Source organism: Symphodus melops (genome assembly GCF_947650265.1).
Source record: "Symphodus melops genome assembly, chromosome: 17".
Classification (NCBI taxonomy): Eukaryota; Metazoa; Chordata; class Actinopteri; order Labriformes; family Labridae; genus Symphodus; species Symphodus melops.
This window is the reverse complement of record NC_136707.1, coordinates 22,095,842-22,112,304: the sequence shown is the minus strand read 5'-3', so window position 1 is coordinate 22,112,304 and position 16,463 is coordinate 22,095,842. Positions and strand designations below refer to the sequence as shown.

The 16,463-nt window shown below is 43.3% G+C and overlaps 1 protein-coding gene across 1 annotated transcript; it reads left to right on the top strand.

The window, feature by feature from the left end:
- The first annotated feature begins 2,093 nt into the window (after window positions 1–2,093).
- Window positions 2,094–15,740, top strand: nptx2a (neuronal pentraxin 2a). Its single transcript, XM_079367311.1, has 5 exons — window positions 2,094–3,051; window positions 4,582–4,828; window positions 8,195–8,439; window positions 11,998–12,177; window positions 13,365–15,740. The coding sequence occupies exons 1-5, from the start codon at window positions 2,602–2,604 to the stop codon at window positions 13,590–13,592; spliced, it is 1,350 nt and encodes a 449-aa protein (XP_079223437.1). The 5' UTR covers window positions 2,094–2,601; the 3' UTR covers window positions 13,593–15,740.
- Window positions 15,741–16,463: the final 723 nt, after the last annotated feature.

Sequence of the window (16,463 nt, the reverse complement as noted above, 5' to 3'; positions counted from 1 at the left end):
GAGTGTGCGTTAATGGCGGCTGACATTTCGCTCTCAGGCCTGAGAGCTGATAGGAGACGACGGCTGTGATGGGCGACACACAATATTAGAGACAGCATCCTGCATGAGCCATCAATGTCCCGCTGCGCCCGCCTTTAAGGAAGACATCCTGAGGAAAGAAAGATTGATGAGGCTGTTTTGAAAAAGGATGTTCCAGTGTTTGATAGCCGCCACACTGAGCTCAGTGACGTCAGACTTTGAAGCTTTTCATATTCTTCAACTCTTGTGTTGAGTTGTGTCTTACACACATCAGCTCCCCTGTCTCAGTTTGAAGGGAGATCCAAACAAAAACTGCTGTGATAATCTGCACTGTCTGTCACAGTGAAAGAGCTTACAGCTTCATCAGGCTCTGACAAGCGTTCGCCTGCAGACCTCTAAATATATGGGAACAAAAAACATCCTGAAGTAGCTCCGACAGAAGGAAATCTCTCTTTTTCCCTTCAGTATTTGGTTTTCTGTCTTTGGCTTATTTTGAGAAGCAATATCTGGCTGAAAGTGTGTTTCCCTGGAACTTTTGACATTTCCACATGAAACAGGAAGTCTGTGTAAGATCTGTGTCAGAGGAGCTGGATTTAAATATTAGAAACATTTTGCCACATCGGGAAATCTTTTATTACTGTGCCTCCAACTTTGGACGGATAAACTGCTCCCACGTTGACTGATGCTTTGACATATTGGAATATACTCACCCGTCTTTGCCATCTTCTCACTTTTCATTCACGTTAAACTGTTTATATAACCTAATAGTTATGGAAGAAATCCAATGCAGTCCAATAAAAGAGAAAAGTAGGGAAAATAATGGCTCTATAGCTGTGTTGCATTAACCTTTAATAAAAAGAAAATTGTGACATTGGTGTTTTATTACTTCTCAATTTTCTATTTTCAGTGTGAAATGCAGGTTAAGATGTGAGATGTTGAATGAAATGTTAAAATGACCTTCCTGTATAATCAGGCAGGAAATAAACATGCTGTGTTGAAGCTTCTCTGACAACAATGCAGCAGCATGTATGTCGTCCTTCTAACTTTATTCTGCTCCTGAACGCTCTGGATTTAAAGGTTCACACGACGTAGAAAGATGCTTTGGAAAAACGGTGATGCAGAGCTGGCTAAACACTGAAGCTTCAGTGTCCACAACATGGCACAGTTATCTTTCATGTTTTGAATTTGGACAGCAGTTCACGTTTTAAACACTGGGTGTCAGAGTTACATATTGCTCCTTTAAACATCTGTGAATTATTTTTAACTCGAACACTTTAACGTCTTGGCAACCAGATAAAAAAACCCCGCAAATATTACGTATTTTTAGCACGTAATGTGTACGTTCCTGTGTGCCCCGATGGGTAAAATTGAGAAAGTGGAGTCCAGGGTGACCTTAGAGAGTTAGAGTTAATAAGATGTCATTGCTCCCTTTTAATACAAAAACTATGAATCCACTTCAGGGTGCCCTCCAGTGGAGAAAACATAATTAATTACTATCAAGAGGGCTACTATACCAAGAGACCCTATCAGTAAATAAAATGTATCAGAAAGTGGCTTTCCAAATAAAGTGAAGTAAAGAGAAGAAAACACAGGCTGCCTTACATACAAGAAAAAGTCTGTTTGCCAAAAAAGTGTGCATCAGGTGTGCTTCCTTTTGCCTCTCAGATATCTTCTGTGTGGAAGTAAAAGAAGAGGAAAGGACATTCTTTTGTGTTTCCTGTCACATCATCATAATTCTCATTTAGACTGTTTATTTCAGTTGACCACAGGGCAGATGAGCCCTTTTGGAGGATATGCAAACAGTAAATCTAAATATATTCATAGTGCGGGGTTTATTGGTACATCAGGATATAAAAAGAGGCAACAATTAAAAAAGCGCCTTCGTCACGGGTTGTTCTATAACACATTTAAGCTTCAGAGCATTTAAACGGGTCATCAAAAATCAATGGGACATAGCATAACTCTTGTCCTCTGAGAGTCCGTGATGACGTAGGCTGAAGCTGAATAACCGGAGCGCGCGGACGATGAGTGGAAGCGCCAGTGCGCAACTTCCCATCATAATCTTTTGGAGCAGCGTCGCTGTCTTCTCAGCTCCGCGCGCACACACACTGACAATCCAACAATCCGAGACACAGGACGGGAGAAACTTACGTCTCTGCAACCTTCTGAGGATTTTTAATCTTAACATTGACAACTTTTTTTTGTTGTTGTACCCAGTAAAGGAGATTTACACATTTTGATTTCATTCGACTGAATTTTCACCTGCTGCGTGTATGGTTTAGATTGATTCGTGTGATTTACAAACTGGAGCGACCATGTGGTATAATAGATGTGTGATTTGATGGTTTTTCTTCTGCAGATTCCTTTCTTCTTCATTTGTTTTAGCAGTCACGCGATAAACTTACTTTTCTGGTCTTTTTATGACACGTTGGATACTAAACATGTCCATAGTCGCCGCCGTTTTTGGGTTGTTTTCGAAATAAGTTTATTTGATTATTTTTCCAGGACACTTAACAGGTTTAGTCTGTAGTTGGGGAGCATTTGTTTTTCCTTTAAAACTTGGATTATCTGTAACCAGTCGGGATGCTGACTTTATTCGTCGGACTTTTGTACCTGGTCAGCGGACGCACGGTGCGGAGCCAGGACTCCACAGGTAGCCGTTTCGTTTGTAACGCCATTCCCCCGGGAGCGGAGCCGGGCTGCGGATACGGTACTACCGGGAACCGCGTTCAGAGTAGCACCCCCGTGGAGGACGAGCTGCGGAACACGATCATCCAGCTCCGGGAAACCATCCTGCAGCAGAAGGAGACCCTCGTGAGCCAGCAGGGGACCATCAAGGAGCTCAACTCCAAGCTGGCGCGCTGCGAGGCGGCAGCAGACGAGTCGACGCAGGGCAAGTCCCGGGGTCAGGGCTCCAGACGGAAGGAGCTCGGCAAGAACACCATGGGGGACCTGCCCCGGGACCCCGGCGAGACCATCGACCAGCTGGGCAAGACCATGCAGAGTCTGAAGGGTCGGCTGGAGAACTTGGAGGTAAGATGACAAATATACTGCTTGTGCGTAAAGTCACAGATAAATCACTTTTCTTGTGTTCACTCCAACATTTTAAATCAGCAAATAAAGCTTCACTAACGCAACATAAAGCAGCACATATCTGATTATAGGCTCATAGCGCTGCAGGAAACCTGTCAGATCAAAGGGTCAATGCGCATGTCACATCAACTGGGATTTTAACCTTTGAATATTGGTGAAATGGTGCAACCCTCTTCACGAGAATCATCGTGAAGATACGAGCAACAAAAACACGTCGAAGGTGTTATCATACATGTTCAAGGATTTCAGATGCAACCTTGAATAATGCATGAGTACTGTGTGTTTCACATAATGTTTTGTTTGCAGTCAGGAGACTCATTATTCACCGCAGCTAAACTAACTCATTCAGATTTCACCCCCATCAGAGCACTACAGCTGTAACACTGAATCACACACTTCATGGTGAAGTACTTGCTTATTTTCCTCTTGACCTGAGATCTTTTGCATCTCACACCAGCTCTTTGTTCACTCCCAGGAGACCTTGCTTCTTCTTCCGCTGTGCTGCATTAATTGAAGCAGGCTCAGAGATCCCAGCTGATATTCAGGTCACCCATAATGAAATGCTTTACATACTCTAAAAGGTGGATATAATCCACAGACTGATCTCTCCTGCCATTATTTCTACCCCCCTGCCAGCCCTCATTCCATCACTAAGCACAATATTCTTTATTTAAATTCAAGGTTATTTTTGTGTACTGTATGCTGCATTGCTGATCCATCCATATCTCCCATATCTCCCCTCCCTCTCCCCCTTCACCCTCTCCCTCTCTCCTTGATTGGACGCTTTAATACCCTGATCAAATCAGGATATACTGAAGCTGGGAGCATACATATTATATTGCATTTTAATTACATATCTATTGATCTGCATCTTCTTAGCATAATGATTATTGCATGAGTGGTGTTGCATATGGCTCCCGCCGGAGCAAGACCTCTCTCACTAATCAAAGCCATCTGCAAAACTCAACAATTACATGCAGGATCTTGCTACTGCTTGCATGGTCGGCCATCAACACCATGACTACAAGAGAGTTTTATTTAGTCAGAAAATATTCATTAAACTCTGTGAACTTGCCTGAAACTGAAAGTGAGGTTGAAGACTGAAGGCCGTTAGCAGCGCAGTTAAAACTTGGGCGATGTCACAGGTGACGCCTACTGTACCTAAAACATCCCGCCTAGTCATGGGTGCTTGGCAGGTCACCAATCAAAATCGGACCACGGGGTCACACGTCTTCATTTTGATATTGTTGTATCAAAAACAATGGTGCTAAAAGGATCAGAGCCAAAATGAAGAGAAGATCAGACAACCACTGCAAATCTGGGTCTTTATGGAGACTGAACATCTGGTTGAGTGCACAGGATTAAATGCCTGTCTATCTATCTATCTATCTATCTATCTATCTATCTATCTATCTATCTATCTATCTATCTATCTATCTATCTATTTTCTGCTCTATTCTCATCTTCCAGCAGCAGAATCTGCGTCTCCCCACCACGAATGTGTCAGTCGGGGGTGTGTCGGCCCTGGCCCCCCTGCCACCGGAGCTGAGGGATCTGCTGCGGCATCGTTTGGGGGCGCTGGAGACGCAGCTTCTCCGGAAGGTGGCTGAGCTGGAGGAGGAGAAGAGCCAGCTCTACAACGAAACAGCGGCCCACCGCCAACGCACCGAGAGCACTCTCAATTCCCTGCTGGAGAGGATCACCGAGCTGGAGAAAAGTAAGCCAGACAATGGGTGCTGGGAATTGTTGGCTAGAAATAATCCAGACTTTTCTTTTTGTCGACTAGATTTAACACTAATTAGTCAATCCCTGTGAACATTTCTGATGATGCAAGTTGAAACCTCACAGCAAAGTGTTTTCTTAGAGCCATTCTTGGAGCAGCTCCTGTTTTTGGGGAAAAAAACAGGCTTGGAAAGCAACACTGAGTTCATAACGACTTTAATAAATATTAGAGAGATGTCCTCACTCCGGGGTATCACTTTGAAGATGGACGTCCAAATATTTCTGCCTTAAGGAAAATAAGATTATCTCATCGCTCACTGGACATTTCCTGCAGACTCATGTCCCCAGAGTCTCAGTCAGCTGAGTCAGTGGCTGCTGGAGGTTTAACCAAAGTTAATTACTTGAAATTACAGAAGGTCAGCCAAACAGCACCCACATGTACGACAAGATGAGTCAATATAAGCCCGACAAGAAACACTGGCCTTTTCAGCTCTACTCAGTTGAATTCACATCACAGTGGTGCCAGAAAGGTGACGATTCAAGTCTCCGGTGATGTTGGATTTTTGTTAGCAGGAAAAATTAGGCTTTTCTCAGCCAATGAAAGCAATGCAATGACTTAGTAACATGTTCTGGTTGTACTCCCGCTCGGGGCTTACAACAAAGAGTACTGGGATAGCGTCCAGCACCCCCACAATCCTTAGAGGTTAGGAATTAAGGTTGTAGAAGAACAGCATGAATGAGGAGTGTGTTGGAGAGGAATATCCTTTATGTAAGACCCGTCATAGTCTTTTTTCTTTCTTTCCATACTTCCACCTTAGCCCTTGTGTTAATGCAACAACATGTAAGCTTGCACGACGGGAGGGAAACGACGAAGGGAGACTATGTAACTTTGGCCTCAGGCCCCGGTCATCTGGCGAGAAGCGTTCACGGCTTTGTGGCACGAGTTCACAGTCCTGTTTGTTGTTTATGTAACAAAGAGCAAGGTGTTTTACCTGCTTTTTGTAAAGTGTCTCAGGACAACGTTTGTTATGAATTGGTGCTTTACAAATAAAGGTTGATTGATTGAATCCGAATGCAGGGTATGTTAAGTTTGGCTGCGTTGTTATGTCTGTCATTGTCACATGTTTAGCATCTTTACCAGGTGCAGAGAGTCACAAGATTGCATACAAATAAATTAGTAAAGTTGTCTCTTGGGGCGCAGATGGCCTAGCGGTTCGGTCACGCCCCATGTACGGAGGCTATTGCCCTCCAGGCTGGTGGCCTGGTTCAAGTACGATCTATGGCTTCTTTTCTGCATGTCATCCCTCTCTCACAAATTCTCTCTCTCTCCTTGTTGACCACTGACATGGTGTAGACTTCCCAGCAACAGTCGAATACAGTCATACTTCACATGCAAACCGTTAGCTGCTTGCACAGCTGCTAATGCTGAAGCTTTTCAGTCGACATGGTGCTTTGGATGCTAACGTCTTCGCCCTCTGTTTGTCAACAAATGCACGTTATCTTTGAGGGGGAGGCGTTCGAGCACTGTGTGTGTTTTTACGAAAGTGCAATTGCACTTAGAGACCATCGGTCGGCGCCAAAGTGCACAAAACCAAATCCTTAATTAATGTTACTTTAAGGTTTTAACATGAAATCAGTGATTTTGTGCTTTTACTCTGCTCAACTGAGATAAAACTGTGGTTCAATCCTATTAAAAAATGTAACGTGTTTCTTTAGACCAAACCACTGCAAAGGAGTGCGTGTGTGTGTGTGTGTGTGTGTGTGTGTGTGTGTGTGTGTGTGTGTGTGCAGCTCCTGTTTTATGATCTTTTTCTCTTTAAATTTTCATTGAGCTTTCCTCTCTCTGTCCGTCTGACTTTTTTTTTGATCATGCTTAATTTAGCATCCGTGTTTACTGCATTCGGTCTCTTTAAGATATAAAAACTCTTGTAAGCTTTCTTCCACTGACCCACAAGCTGCAACAGCTAAAAGAGGGGATGCATTTAGCCGCAGCTGAACCGATATGAATCATAACAGCACAAAGCCTTTTAAATAATAATCAAAACGCTTGTTGTTCTTCAGCGATGCCAGCAGCGTTGCTTCAGGGATCCTAAGTCGGTCACTCTGGTCCAGAATGAAATAAAACCACAACTGTGGAACGGACTGGGTTAGTTATCCTCTCTCTCTTCATCCAACAAAATGAACAAGAAAAATCTGTTCTGCTATTGGATGGATTGCTTGCAAATTGCTCCAGACATCCATGTTCCCCAGAGGATGACCTGTAATATCCCATGAGTACCTGCAAAACTACTAACATCGCCATCCGCCCCAGCTTATCCGTTTTTAAGTCCTTTGAGCAACTGTCAGCGCGCAACAATAGTCAGGATTCATCGTGTTGTTTCAATAAAAATAAAATCCTGTCCATTTTGAAGCATGGCATTCAAAAAGCTGTATGCAAACGGCAGCATTCATTTAACGGCCTGTGTCCATTAACAGCATTTTCTGCATAGCAGTGCCCACAACCTCAATTTTTCAGAACTCTCCTAGTTGGCGCTTTGAATGTTGCTAGGTTACCAAAGTTGTCTGGTGTCACTTCCACTTCCCTTGATGTACTATTGAGTCTGTTTGCTCAGTGTTTTCTTTTTATTTCAGGAAATATTAAAAGCAAAATGAAAAAACAAACAGTGGAGGGGTGTTGTATCCTGGCAGCAGCTTTAGGTGGGGAAATGGTTCCCTGGAAAAAATAAAGTCTGGGTGTCTGAGCTGAACTGTGTGACCAAAAGGATTAGTTCCTCCTCTGTTATGTTTGACAAAAGGAAATCCAGACCCTTTATGTTGGAGACGCCGGGCCTTGAAAATGTTGAACTGCAAGTTTCTTGATGTTACAAAAAGAGCATGTGCACTCTGAGATGACTTTAGTAAAGAAAGAAAAAGCATGATGTAATTTTGACTTTTAGCATTAAAAATTGGTACTGTGGTCCAAATTGAAATCATTGGAGGGAGCTGTCTCCCTCTGCCCCCTCCTCCTTAGAGTCGACATGCACACAGGTTTCCTTTTTGAAGACTCGGTAGCTTCAGTGTTTAGCCAACTCTGCATCTGTCTTCAAACCTTTCTGGGTATAGCTCAGGCTTTTTAGGTCGGGTACCATCTCTTCTATCTGAACCAGTTTGCTCGCTGCTAACCTGCTAACTGGTCTTGACTCTGGCAAACTGATTAGTAGCACTGTAACACTTTAGTAGTACACTTTTTTTTTACTTTGCTAACAGCAAGATGTTTATTTAAATTCTATTTTCATCTCCCTTAGGCACTTTGAGACTTTGTTGACAAGATCAAATCATCTCAGTGAAGCTGTGACTTTATGTTCTCCTTCTTTATAAACAGGTAACAGTGCCTTCAAGTCACCTGAGGACTTCAAGGTGTCTCTCCCTCTTCGTACAAACTACTTGTACGGACGCATCAAGAAGAGCCTCCCAGAAATGTACGCGTTCACCGTCTGCATGTGGCTCAAGTCAAGCGCCAGTCCGGGCATAGGAACTCCGTTTTCTTATGGCGTGCCAGGCCAGGCCAACGAGATAGTCCTCATCGAGTGGGGGAACAACCCCATCGAGCTACTCGTCAATGATAAGGTGAGTACTTTATGAGAAACACCTGCTTTGCTTACATTGTTCTGTCGGGCTCCTTCTCTCTTTAGATTTTGGCTGAAGCCGCTTGAAACGTAAACCAACCTTTACACGTAAATCGAAATATTGAAAGTTATTATATATTTGTTTGCACACGAGACTATAGCAGAAAAAAACAAGAATGTTGGTAGTCATATGTCTCATTTCCAAAATCCTCTTGTAGCTCAAAATAAGTTCAGCTGTTTAGATTTAATTATGGGTCCAACTTGGTCAGCGTGTTGTGAAGACCTTGATGATTCAATGCTTTTTTGAATCCTTGCTCTAAAGGACGGGTCCCCTCATGGGCTTGTCCTGAAAATGACGCAGGCTACGAAGGATGCATCCTTCAGGTTAGGTTGAGTCATGAAGGACGCACCCAATGGATCCTTCTTAGCCAAGGAAGAAAGACGGCATTTGAAGGAGCCCTGAAAATGAACCTGCCTTGTCGGTCCGCTGTGACGCAAGTGTGTCCTTTAAAGCACCCTGAAGGGAAAGTCCAGTCTGTCCAAAACGTTACATGTTTGATGAGCCTGACTCATTACAACCGCCCAAAGGTGCAAGAGGCCTGTTGAACGCCGTCATAAGCTTTGATTATTCATAGTTTATTCATTGTCTGATTCGTGCTCTGATTTTCTAAAGAGAGACAGTTTTTGAGTCAGGAGCTCAGATTGGTTTTCTAATTGCCTGCATGGCGGCGACGTGTGCTGGATGGCTGCATAGATCAGCTAATTAAAGCAAAGACGGCATGAACGCGTTTCCTTCTTAATGTGTTCATGTCGGTCTGCTCTGCGCTGTGAAACACAACATGAACATCTGAGCACAAAAATAAAAACGACAGATGAACTGACCATCAGCGCTGAATTTTTAATTTTGCACCTTATAAACATTTCATGTGACTGACCCACATTCTGCACACACCCAAGAATAAGAGTCATTCATGAGAGAACTTGTGCCGCCACGTGTGCCCGTTTAAACGCCTCCTCTTCTTTGCTTTTCTGCAGACACCATATTGCTTCACCGCCTCGCACACGCCGCTCCACACAAACCGCGAGCGTTCAGTCGGCTCTCGGGGTTTTCAGTTCATACGACAGAAAACAAAATCGTAGAAACATACATGAATGTTTGATGACATTTATCCTTAAACCGAACTGAATTGTTGTAATTGTTATGCTGATTTCGGCTGTAATACCAGATTTTCTTGTTATCCCCAGCGGCACAGATGCCTCTGCAGCGGTGAAATGTTGGATTTGGGAGATTTTTTTTCATAATGTGTTGCAGCTCTGGAAAGGATTCTTTCCCCCCCTCACTGTCTTGTTTACACTGGCTCTTATTGGCACAGGCAGGTCTCCTCACAGTTTCCCCTTCACCATGCATTATACATGTGTTCAAGTCAGACAGATGAGAGAGAGAGCTGGTAGGGGAAAGGGATGCGAGAACGAGAGGGGGGGGAAAAAAAGGGTTGGAAATAGAAATTCTGCAGAGCTTTTGGAGGTGATAGAGAGCTGATAAGAAAGATCACAATGATCCCGGGAAAAGGAAGTTATAACTTACAAGAAAGAGTGAAATGAAGCAGCCGGCGCACAAAAGTGTGAGACAAGTTATTATCATTTCCACATGTGCAGCAGCACATCCATGTGTTGAACTCGCTCACAGTGATAACAGGGTCCACTGGGGCACATTGTTTGTGCTGCTGATTTGGCTGCATAGTGAGCAGCAGGCAGAAAGCTTTCTCGGCAGTATTAAAAAGTGCAAGGTTATCTCTATTTCACATTTGTGCCTCGCTGTGAAGAGCTATAATTTCTATGGTTATGAAGTGTGATAATTAAGAAGGTCAGTTTCTTTCTGCAGGAAACCTGTAGATGAGTCACGTTAATCCAAAGCAAGAAAACATGACATCTGCATTTCTCAACTCTAACGTGGCTGCCAGCAGCTTCAGCCGAGACGGATTCAAACCGTCTTGTACGACACTAAAAATGACTTCTTTTGGCAAGCGTGCGTATTCAGTCTGATGTGCACAAACAAGCGTAAACTGGACCAACAGCCTCCAAATTAAAGACGAAATCAAGCAATTCTGCGCAGATGAATCGGGATTATTCCAAACAGCACTCGAGCACACGTATATGGTCGATGTGTTTTTCTTTGACAACGCACAAGGAGATCATTTACAGACTTATCCCTTTATTCATGACCTTCTAAAATCATTTCACGATTCTCTGCAGAACCTTACTCACAGTCTATCGGAGCTGAAGAACAAAATGCCACAGGAGATGACATTATAGGTCTTTTTTCACAGCAGACACTTGGACATTTCATAGCGAGCAGAGACACCAGTTAAGGTGCTTGAATAATAAATGTTGGCTCACACTGACACATGCTCAATTAAGATTATTTTTCTTGGATCCTTTTTTTTATTTTTATCTCCATATAAGTTTTTTGGCCTGTGTGAACTGATTGCATGTGCAAAAGAACAAAGAAAACATGACACGTGCAGCACAGCACGAAGGGAAGCTTTTCATGATGATCTAAAATGACCTTGATCCCTCCCATCCTGCTCCAGCAGAACTATGATCATTGTCCCTCAGAGTGACGCCAAAGTTGAAGACTTGGATTTCATTGCCAAAAAAAAAAAAAAAAAAAGTGACCTATATTGGATTAAGGACCAGATATGAAAGTAGGCTAAATCTGACTTGGTTGAAAACAGATTGCATGTAAGTTGTGGTGTTTCAAACGATCATATCAGATCCAGAGTTACACACAAGCAAGAAAAAGGATCTGTGCCTCGTGGATGTTTTAAATATTAAGCTCTATCTGTGTGTACACAACCTCACCGCTGTCACATACTTTAAACGCTGCAGAATATTCGAAAAGAATTTGTTTCAGTTTAGGATCCTGAATGTTTAAACAGTCAGCGAGGTGCAGACTCTGCAGCTCTGAGAGATCAGTGATCCGTGTCGTCCCCATCGTGGTTTAGATCCAGATGCCACCTGTGGATCCTTAACCAGGTCGACTCTGTGTTTAATTAAAAGGAGGTTTGTATTTTATTTTCACTGGATGTTACGATGAGCTTTAGGATTAAAACGCTCTGCAGCTGCAACAAGATATGCTCATAAGGAAAAAAGGCTAATGAGTTACACACTCCAAAATCTCACGTGTCGCTCTGATCCTCAGAGGACGATGATGTCACTGGCTGGAAAAATAACCAGTTGTTTTTCTTTGATGCGTGAACAAAGCAGGACAGCGAAAGAGGACACTGTTTTTGCTGGTAGCTACACGTCTGCTTTGAAGGATGTTCTCTCCCTTGATGTCACCTGGGTAATCTGAATTTTATATACGTTGCATCTGGAGACTTCTCTTTGAAACGCCGAGCCTTCTAATTGCTGTCCTTGTTTCTAACGTGTCGTAATTATTCTCAAACCTCTCCTGTCTAATTTTAACCCCCCTCGCCCTCCTCCCGTCTCCTCGCTCTTTGGCCTTCCTCCCTGAACATAATGTCACTCACCCTCTGCTGGCAACTATACTTCCCAGGTGGCCCAGCTTCCTCTGTCGGTGAGCGACGGGCGCTGGCATCACATCTGCATCACCTGGACGACCAGAGACGGCTTCTGGGAGGCTTACCAAGATGGAGAGCGTCTAGGCACCGGGGACAACCTGGCCCCCTGGCACCCAATTAAACCTGGAGGGGTGATCATCCTGGGCCAGGAGCAGGTGAGAGCACGACAAGAAGCATAGGTGGTGGAGTGTGTGTGTTTTTCCCTGCGTGTCGTCCTCCCTGAGCGCAGTGCCTGAGGCGCAGAGCAGGGCGCCGGGGAGACGAGGCACAGAGGCTGCTCTCACGCTACATCGTCCCTTTCAATATTACCTCATTCATCTGCCTCTTAACTGCACCTGGGAGCCTTGGGAGCCATGTTAGCCGGTTATTCTCGCTGCATCCTCCATGACAGCTTATTGCATAGTCGTCAGAAATGCACAGTGAGAAACGATTAATCTCCATAGAGAGCCATTAACTAACGCAGGAATGCGTTGCCATTCAGTCAAGGTGAGATTGCAGCATGTTGCACAGTATTACAGATTGCACACCACTTACATATCTTAAAGTGGCAGAATGCTTAAAAAACACGTTTTTGCAGTTTGCTTCATTTTAATGAAAGTATGTTTACGTTTCACAGATTCAGTGAGGAGCTGAAAAAAACAAAGAAAAAAAAAACGTAGCGGCGCTCTTGATTGTAATTAATCTTTACGAGCTGATGTCCTGTAACATTTACAGTTAAATGGATTTTAAAAACGAGCCAATTGGGAAGCGAGCTGACAGAAGGAGGAAGCAAAAAGCTTCCTCACACCGTCATCCAAAGCCTTTACTTTCATTGTTTCTCTGTACTGTAAAGTAGTCCAAAAACCTGATTGGTTACCTGAAAGTCATGTTTGACCACGTGAGACTATGTGAGATTTTCAGCTTTTCGGGTCAGGCCTGGATGCAATCTGTTTTGTGTTTTGCTTGTTTATGGACAAAGTTACAGCGTGCGGACATCTTTGTTTTTCGTTATAGAGAAACCCAACGTCTATTCTTAAACAAAACCTGAAAACTTACAAATCTATTGCTGTGTACAATTTGACATTTTCCGGTCATCTTCAGGACATCGAATATCAAGATTTGTCAGATGGTTTTTGTGTATTGAGGACCGACCTGCTGCCTTCTCATTGGCACGGACACAAAACGAGACGTCGTACGGCTGGGTTAATAATTACTCCTCATTTGAGAACATGATGTCGATCACTAAAGTACCGTTTCTCCTCTCTTGCTTGTGATGCTTTCGTACCTTATATCAACGGTTTCAGTATTAATTTTAATGTGCTTTAAATCTTAGAAACCGTCTTTTTTCTGTCTCTCTCTGCAGGACATCGTCGGAGGTCGTTTTGACGCCACCCAGGCCTTTGTGGGCGAGCTGAGCCAGTTCAACATGTGGGACCGGGTGCTGCGGCCTGTGGACATCGTGGGTCTGGCTAACTGCTCCGCGTACATGCCGGGGAACGTGGTTCCTTGGATTGACGCTAACGTTGAAGTGTTTGGTGGTGCGAGTAAAGCCGCTCTGGAGATTTGCGAGGATCGTGCGTTTGACTCCTAAAGGATCTGATGTAAGAAACGTGCGTTCTGACTTTGCTGCTGCAGTGAAAACCCCCACAGGGAAGGGCAGCAGTGCAACATCTCCACATATTAATGCTCTGACTGCATAGATTCGAAGACTCAATGTTTATTGGACTCATATGTTGATGTGTCAGTTCAGTTTGAAGCCCGAGAACGCAGGAGTCTGCTCATCTGAAGAAGCTATGCTGTTGCATCAGCCAGCTGCGTTGATGTGACCTCCTGTCATTCTGTGTTATCTCGTCAGTAGATCAGCTTTCATTTTGACACCTCTTTGAAAAAAAAACAGAAGCTCTTTTTGGTTTGATTTCTGCTTCTGACAATGCTGCACTGTATCCGTGGTGAATGTGAGCTGGAGCAAGCTTTGATGTGCTGAGGAACACTGTTTTCTGCGTAACACGGGAGTGCATACTACACGCTGTGAGCTCGCTGATGTTTAAAGAGCAATGAGGCACCGATGAAATGAGGTGGATGCTCCAAAGTTCAAAGTGGTCGAGAGCAAACCCGTGTGGATGGTTATTTTGAGACATCCCAACGCGTCAGAATGTCTAAATTTCATGCATGAGCTCGGCCAGTGAGTGAAAGTCAGTTCTGAGAGTGACGGTGCATGCTTTCTGTCACTACACAGGGTGCATGTGGAGCATCCAAACAAGCCAATGCAGCACTCTGACATTACATAAGTGTGTGTGTGTGTGTGTTCATGTGCGTATGGCTCATCTTGCGTGTAAAAAGATCAGAGATTATGAGAGAGAGAGGACATTTTCATTCTTGTCAATCTACGCTTAATACCTCTCTGCCCCTTGAGCAGCTGCCATGTCCCAAACGGCTTTATGGAACGGGCTGGCTCCGCTCAGGTTAATAGCGATGTCGGACAGCTGCCCGGGACTGGCGTATAGACAAGAGCAGTGGGCCCGAGCCCAGAGCCCTGAGAGGGGCAGGGACTGGAATTGACCTTCAAGGACAATCCTTAAATCCTCATCTGGGTAGTAATTATCTGTGCTGTGAGGGCAGCGGCTAGCAGCCGAAGCTAACTGTGTCATTATCGATTAATTTGAAGACGGAGAGAGGATGCCAAATGGTAGCACTCTGTGGACATCATGAATGTCAATGTCAGATGGATTTCACTTTTAAATGCCTCTCACTGCACAAGTTAAATATTTTAATCAATGGATATACATTTGTTAAGAGAATGTGGGAATTAATGGATTCATTGTCACCGCTTAGTGAATAAACTCGATGCTATTTGCTGCTTAATTTATGTTACTTCTTAATATTGTGGCGGACATTTTGTTTCACAGATTTTGTATTCGACTGACAGTAAAATGCTGATTTAAAGCATGGTGCTGCCGTCTCTTTAGAAACAATGTTGAAGGGGCAACAAAGACTCAAACTTTAGTCTGAACACTGAAGTTTCCTCACAGGCTAAAAAAAAAGCTTGGATGGATGTTTTGATTTGAAAATGCAGTTAAGTAGAAATGCAGCAGGTTACAGGACAGCGCAGAATGTTTTCACGATGAGGACGCATACTCAATATTTTTAGGACTCGTTGGAAATGTTGCCAACATATTTGTGATTGTTCCTCTTTTGAGTGTCTTTGTCGATGTTTCAATGTAAAACCGAGAGAAGTCTTTATTCTGTAGAAAGTGTTTTTTTTTTTTTTTTCTGCTTATGATTTTTGTCCATTAGCAGCGAATTATGAACAAAAAGAAAAGCTTGTAGGAATGCTTTTTTTTTTTTTTTTTTTTTTTTTTTAAGTGAATGGCCTTCTTGTAAGAAGTACACGTGCTTCTGCCTGTGGACAATGTCTGTTGTTTTTTTGGTCACTGACAGCTCACTAGCAGCACAGATAACGAGGGACACGAGAAAAAGACAAATGTGTTTGCTATCTTTGTTTTAAAGTCACCTCTCTGCCATGTGATTGAATGTCCTTTTGCACCCAATAAAAGAAAAAGTGAACAAGTTGCAAAAGGTGCCGAAACTCAATAATGTGAGGCGAAGCGGCTGTTTGATGAACATATTACTGCTCTGCATTGATCATGAAGTCAGGAGGGAGTGTAGAAGAAGAAGTTTCTTCATGGATGTGTCCTAATCTAAAAACCATACTTTACTCTTTAACACAGATAAAAAAAAAAAAATTCTTTTTGACATGTCTCCTCTCAGTGTATCCCCGTCTGATGTAGGAGCGGTGATTATACACACGAGTGGATACGTCCTCTCATTTAGCCAGTGTCATGTTGTCAGCGGTGCAGAAATCCTCTGGACTGGCAGATGTCCAGGTGGAAATGAAAAAAATCTGCCCATGCGGATTATGGTCTCGGCTACAATGTAGGACACTGTGAGCTTTCTTCCTTCTCTACAATGTTTCATGCCTGGAAGCTTTTTTTTATTTTTTTATTTTATAGAGCGACAATCAGAAGCCTCGAAGAACAACGTGAAATCTGCTCTGTGTCGTGTTTTCTACATATTCTGCACCTCTAGTTTTCATTTGATTGCTTCTGAGGCTTTCGCAGCACATCCTGCTGTTCTTACAAGAGGAATACAAATTAATTATTAAACAAAACATTTCATTATGTCTTCATAAATGATACATGTGCCTGTTTGTGTACAGAGCATTGTACATCAATTTCAGAAGTCTAAGAAGTAAAAACCACAGCACACATAAGAACATTAATTCATCTCTCTGTTCAGATGCATCAAGAAACAGATGATTGAATAATGAAGATTTTTTGTTTTTTAAGCAGCTGGAGGAGACGTTGCCTTCCACGAGTGTTAAATGTTAGAGCTGCTGCAACATTTGTGAGAATCACAAAGTCTGTCTGAATCTCTGATTGGATAAAGACGGACGTATCAGGAA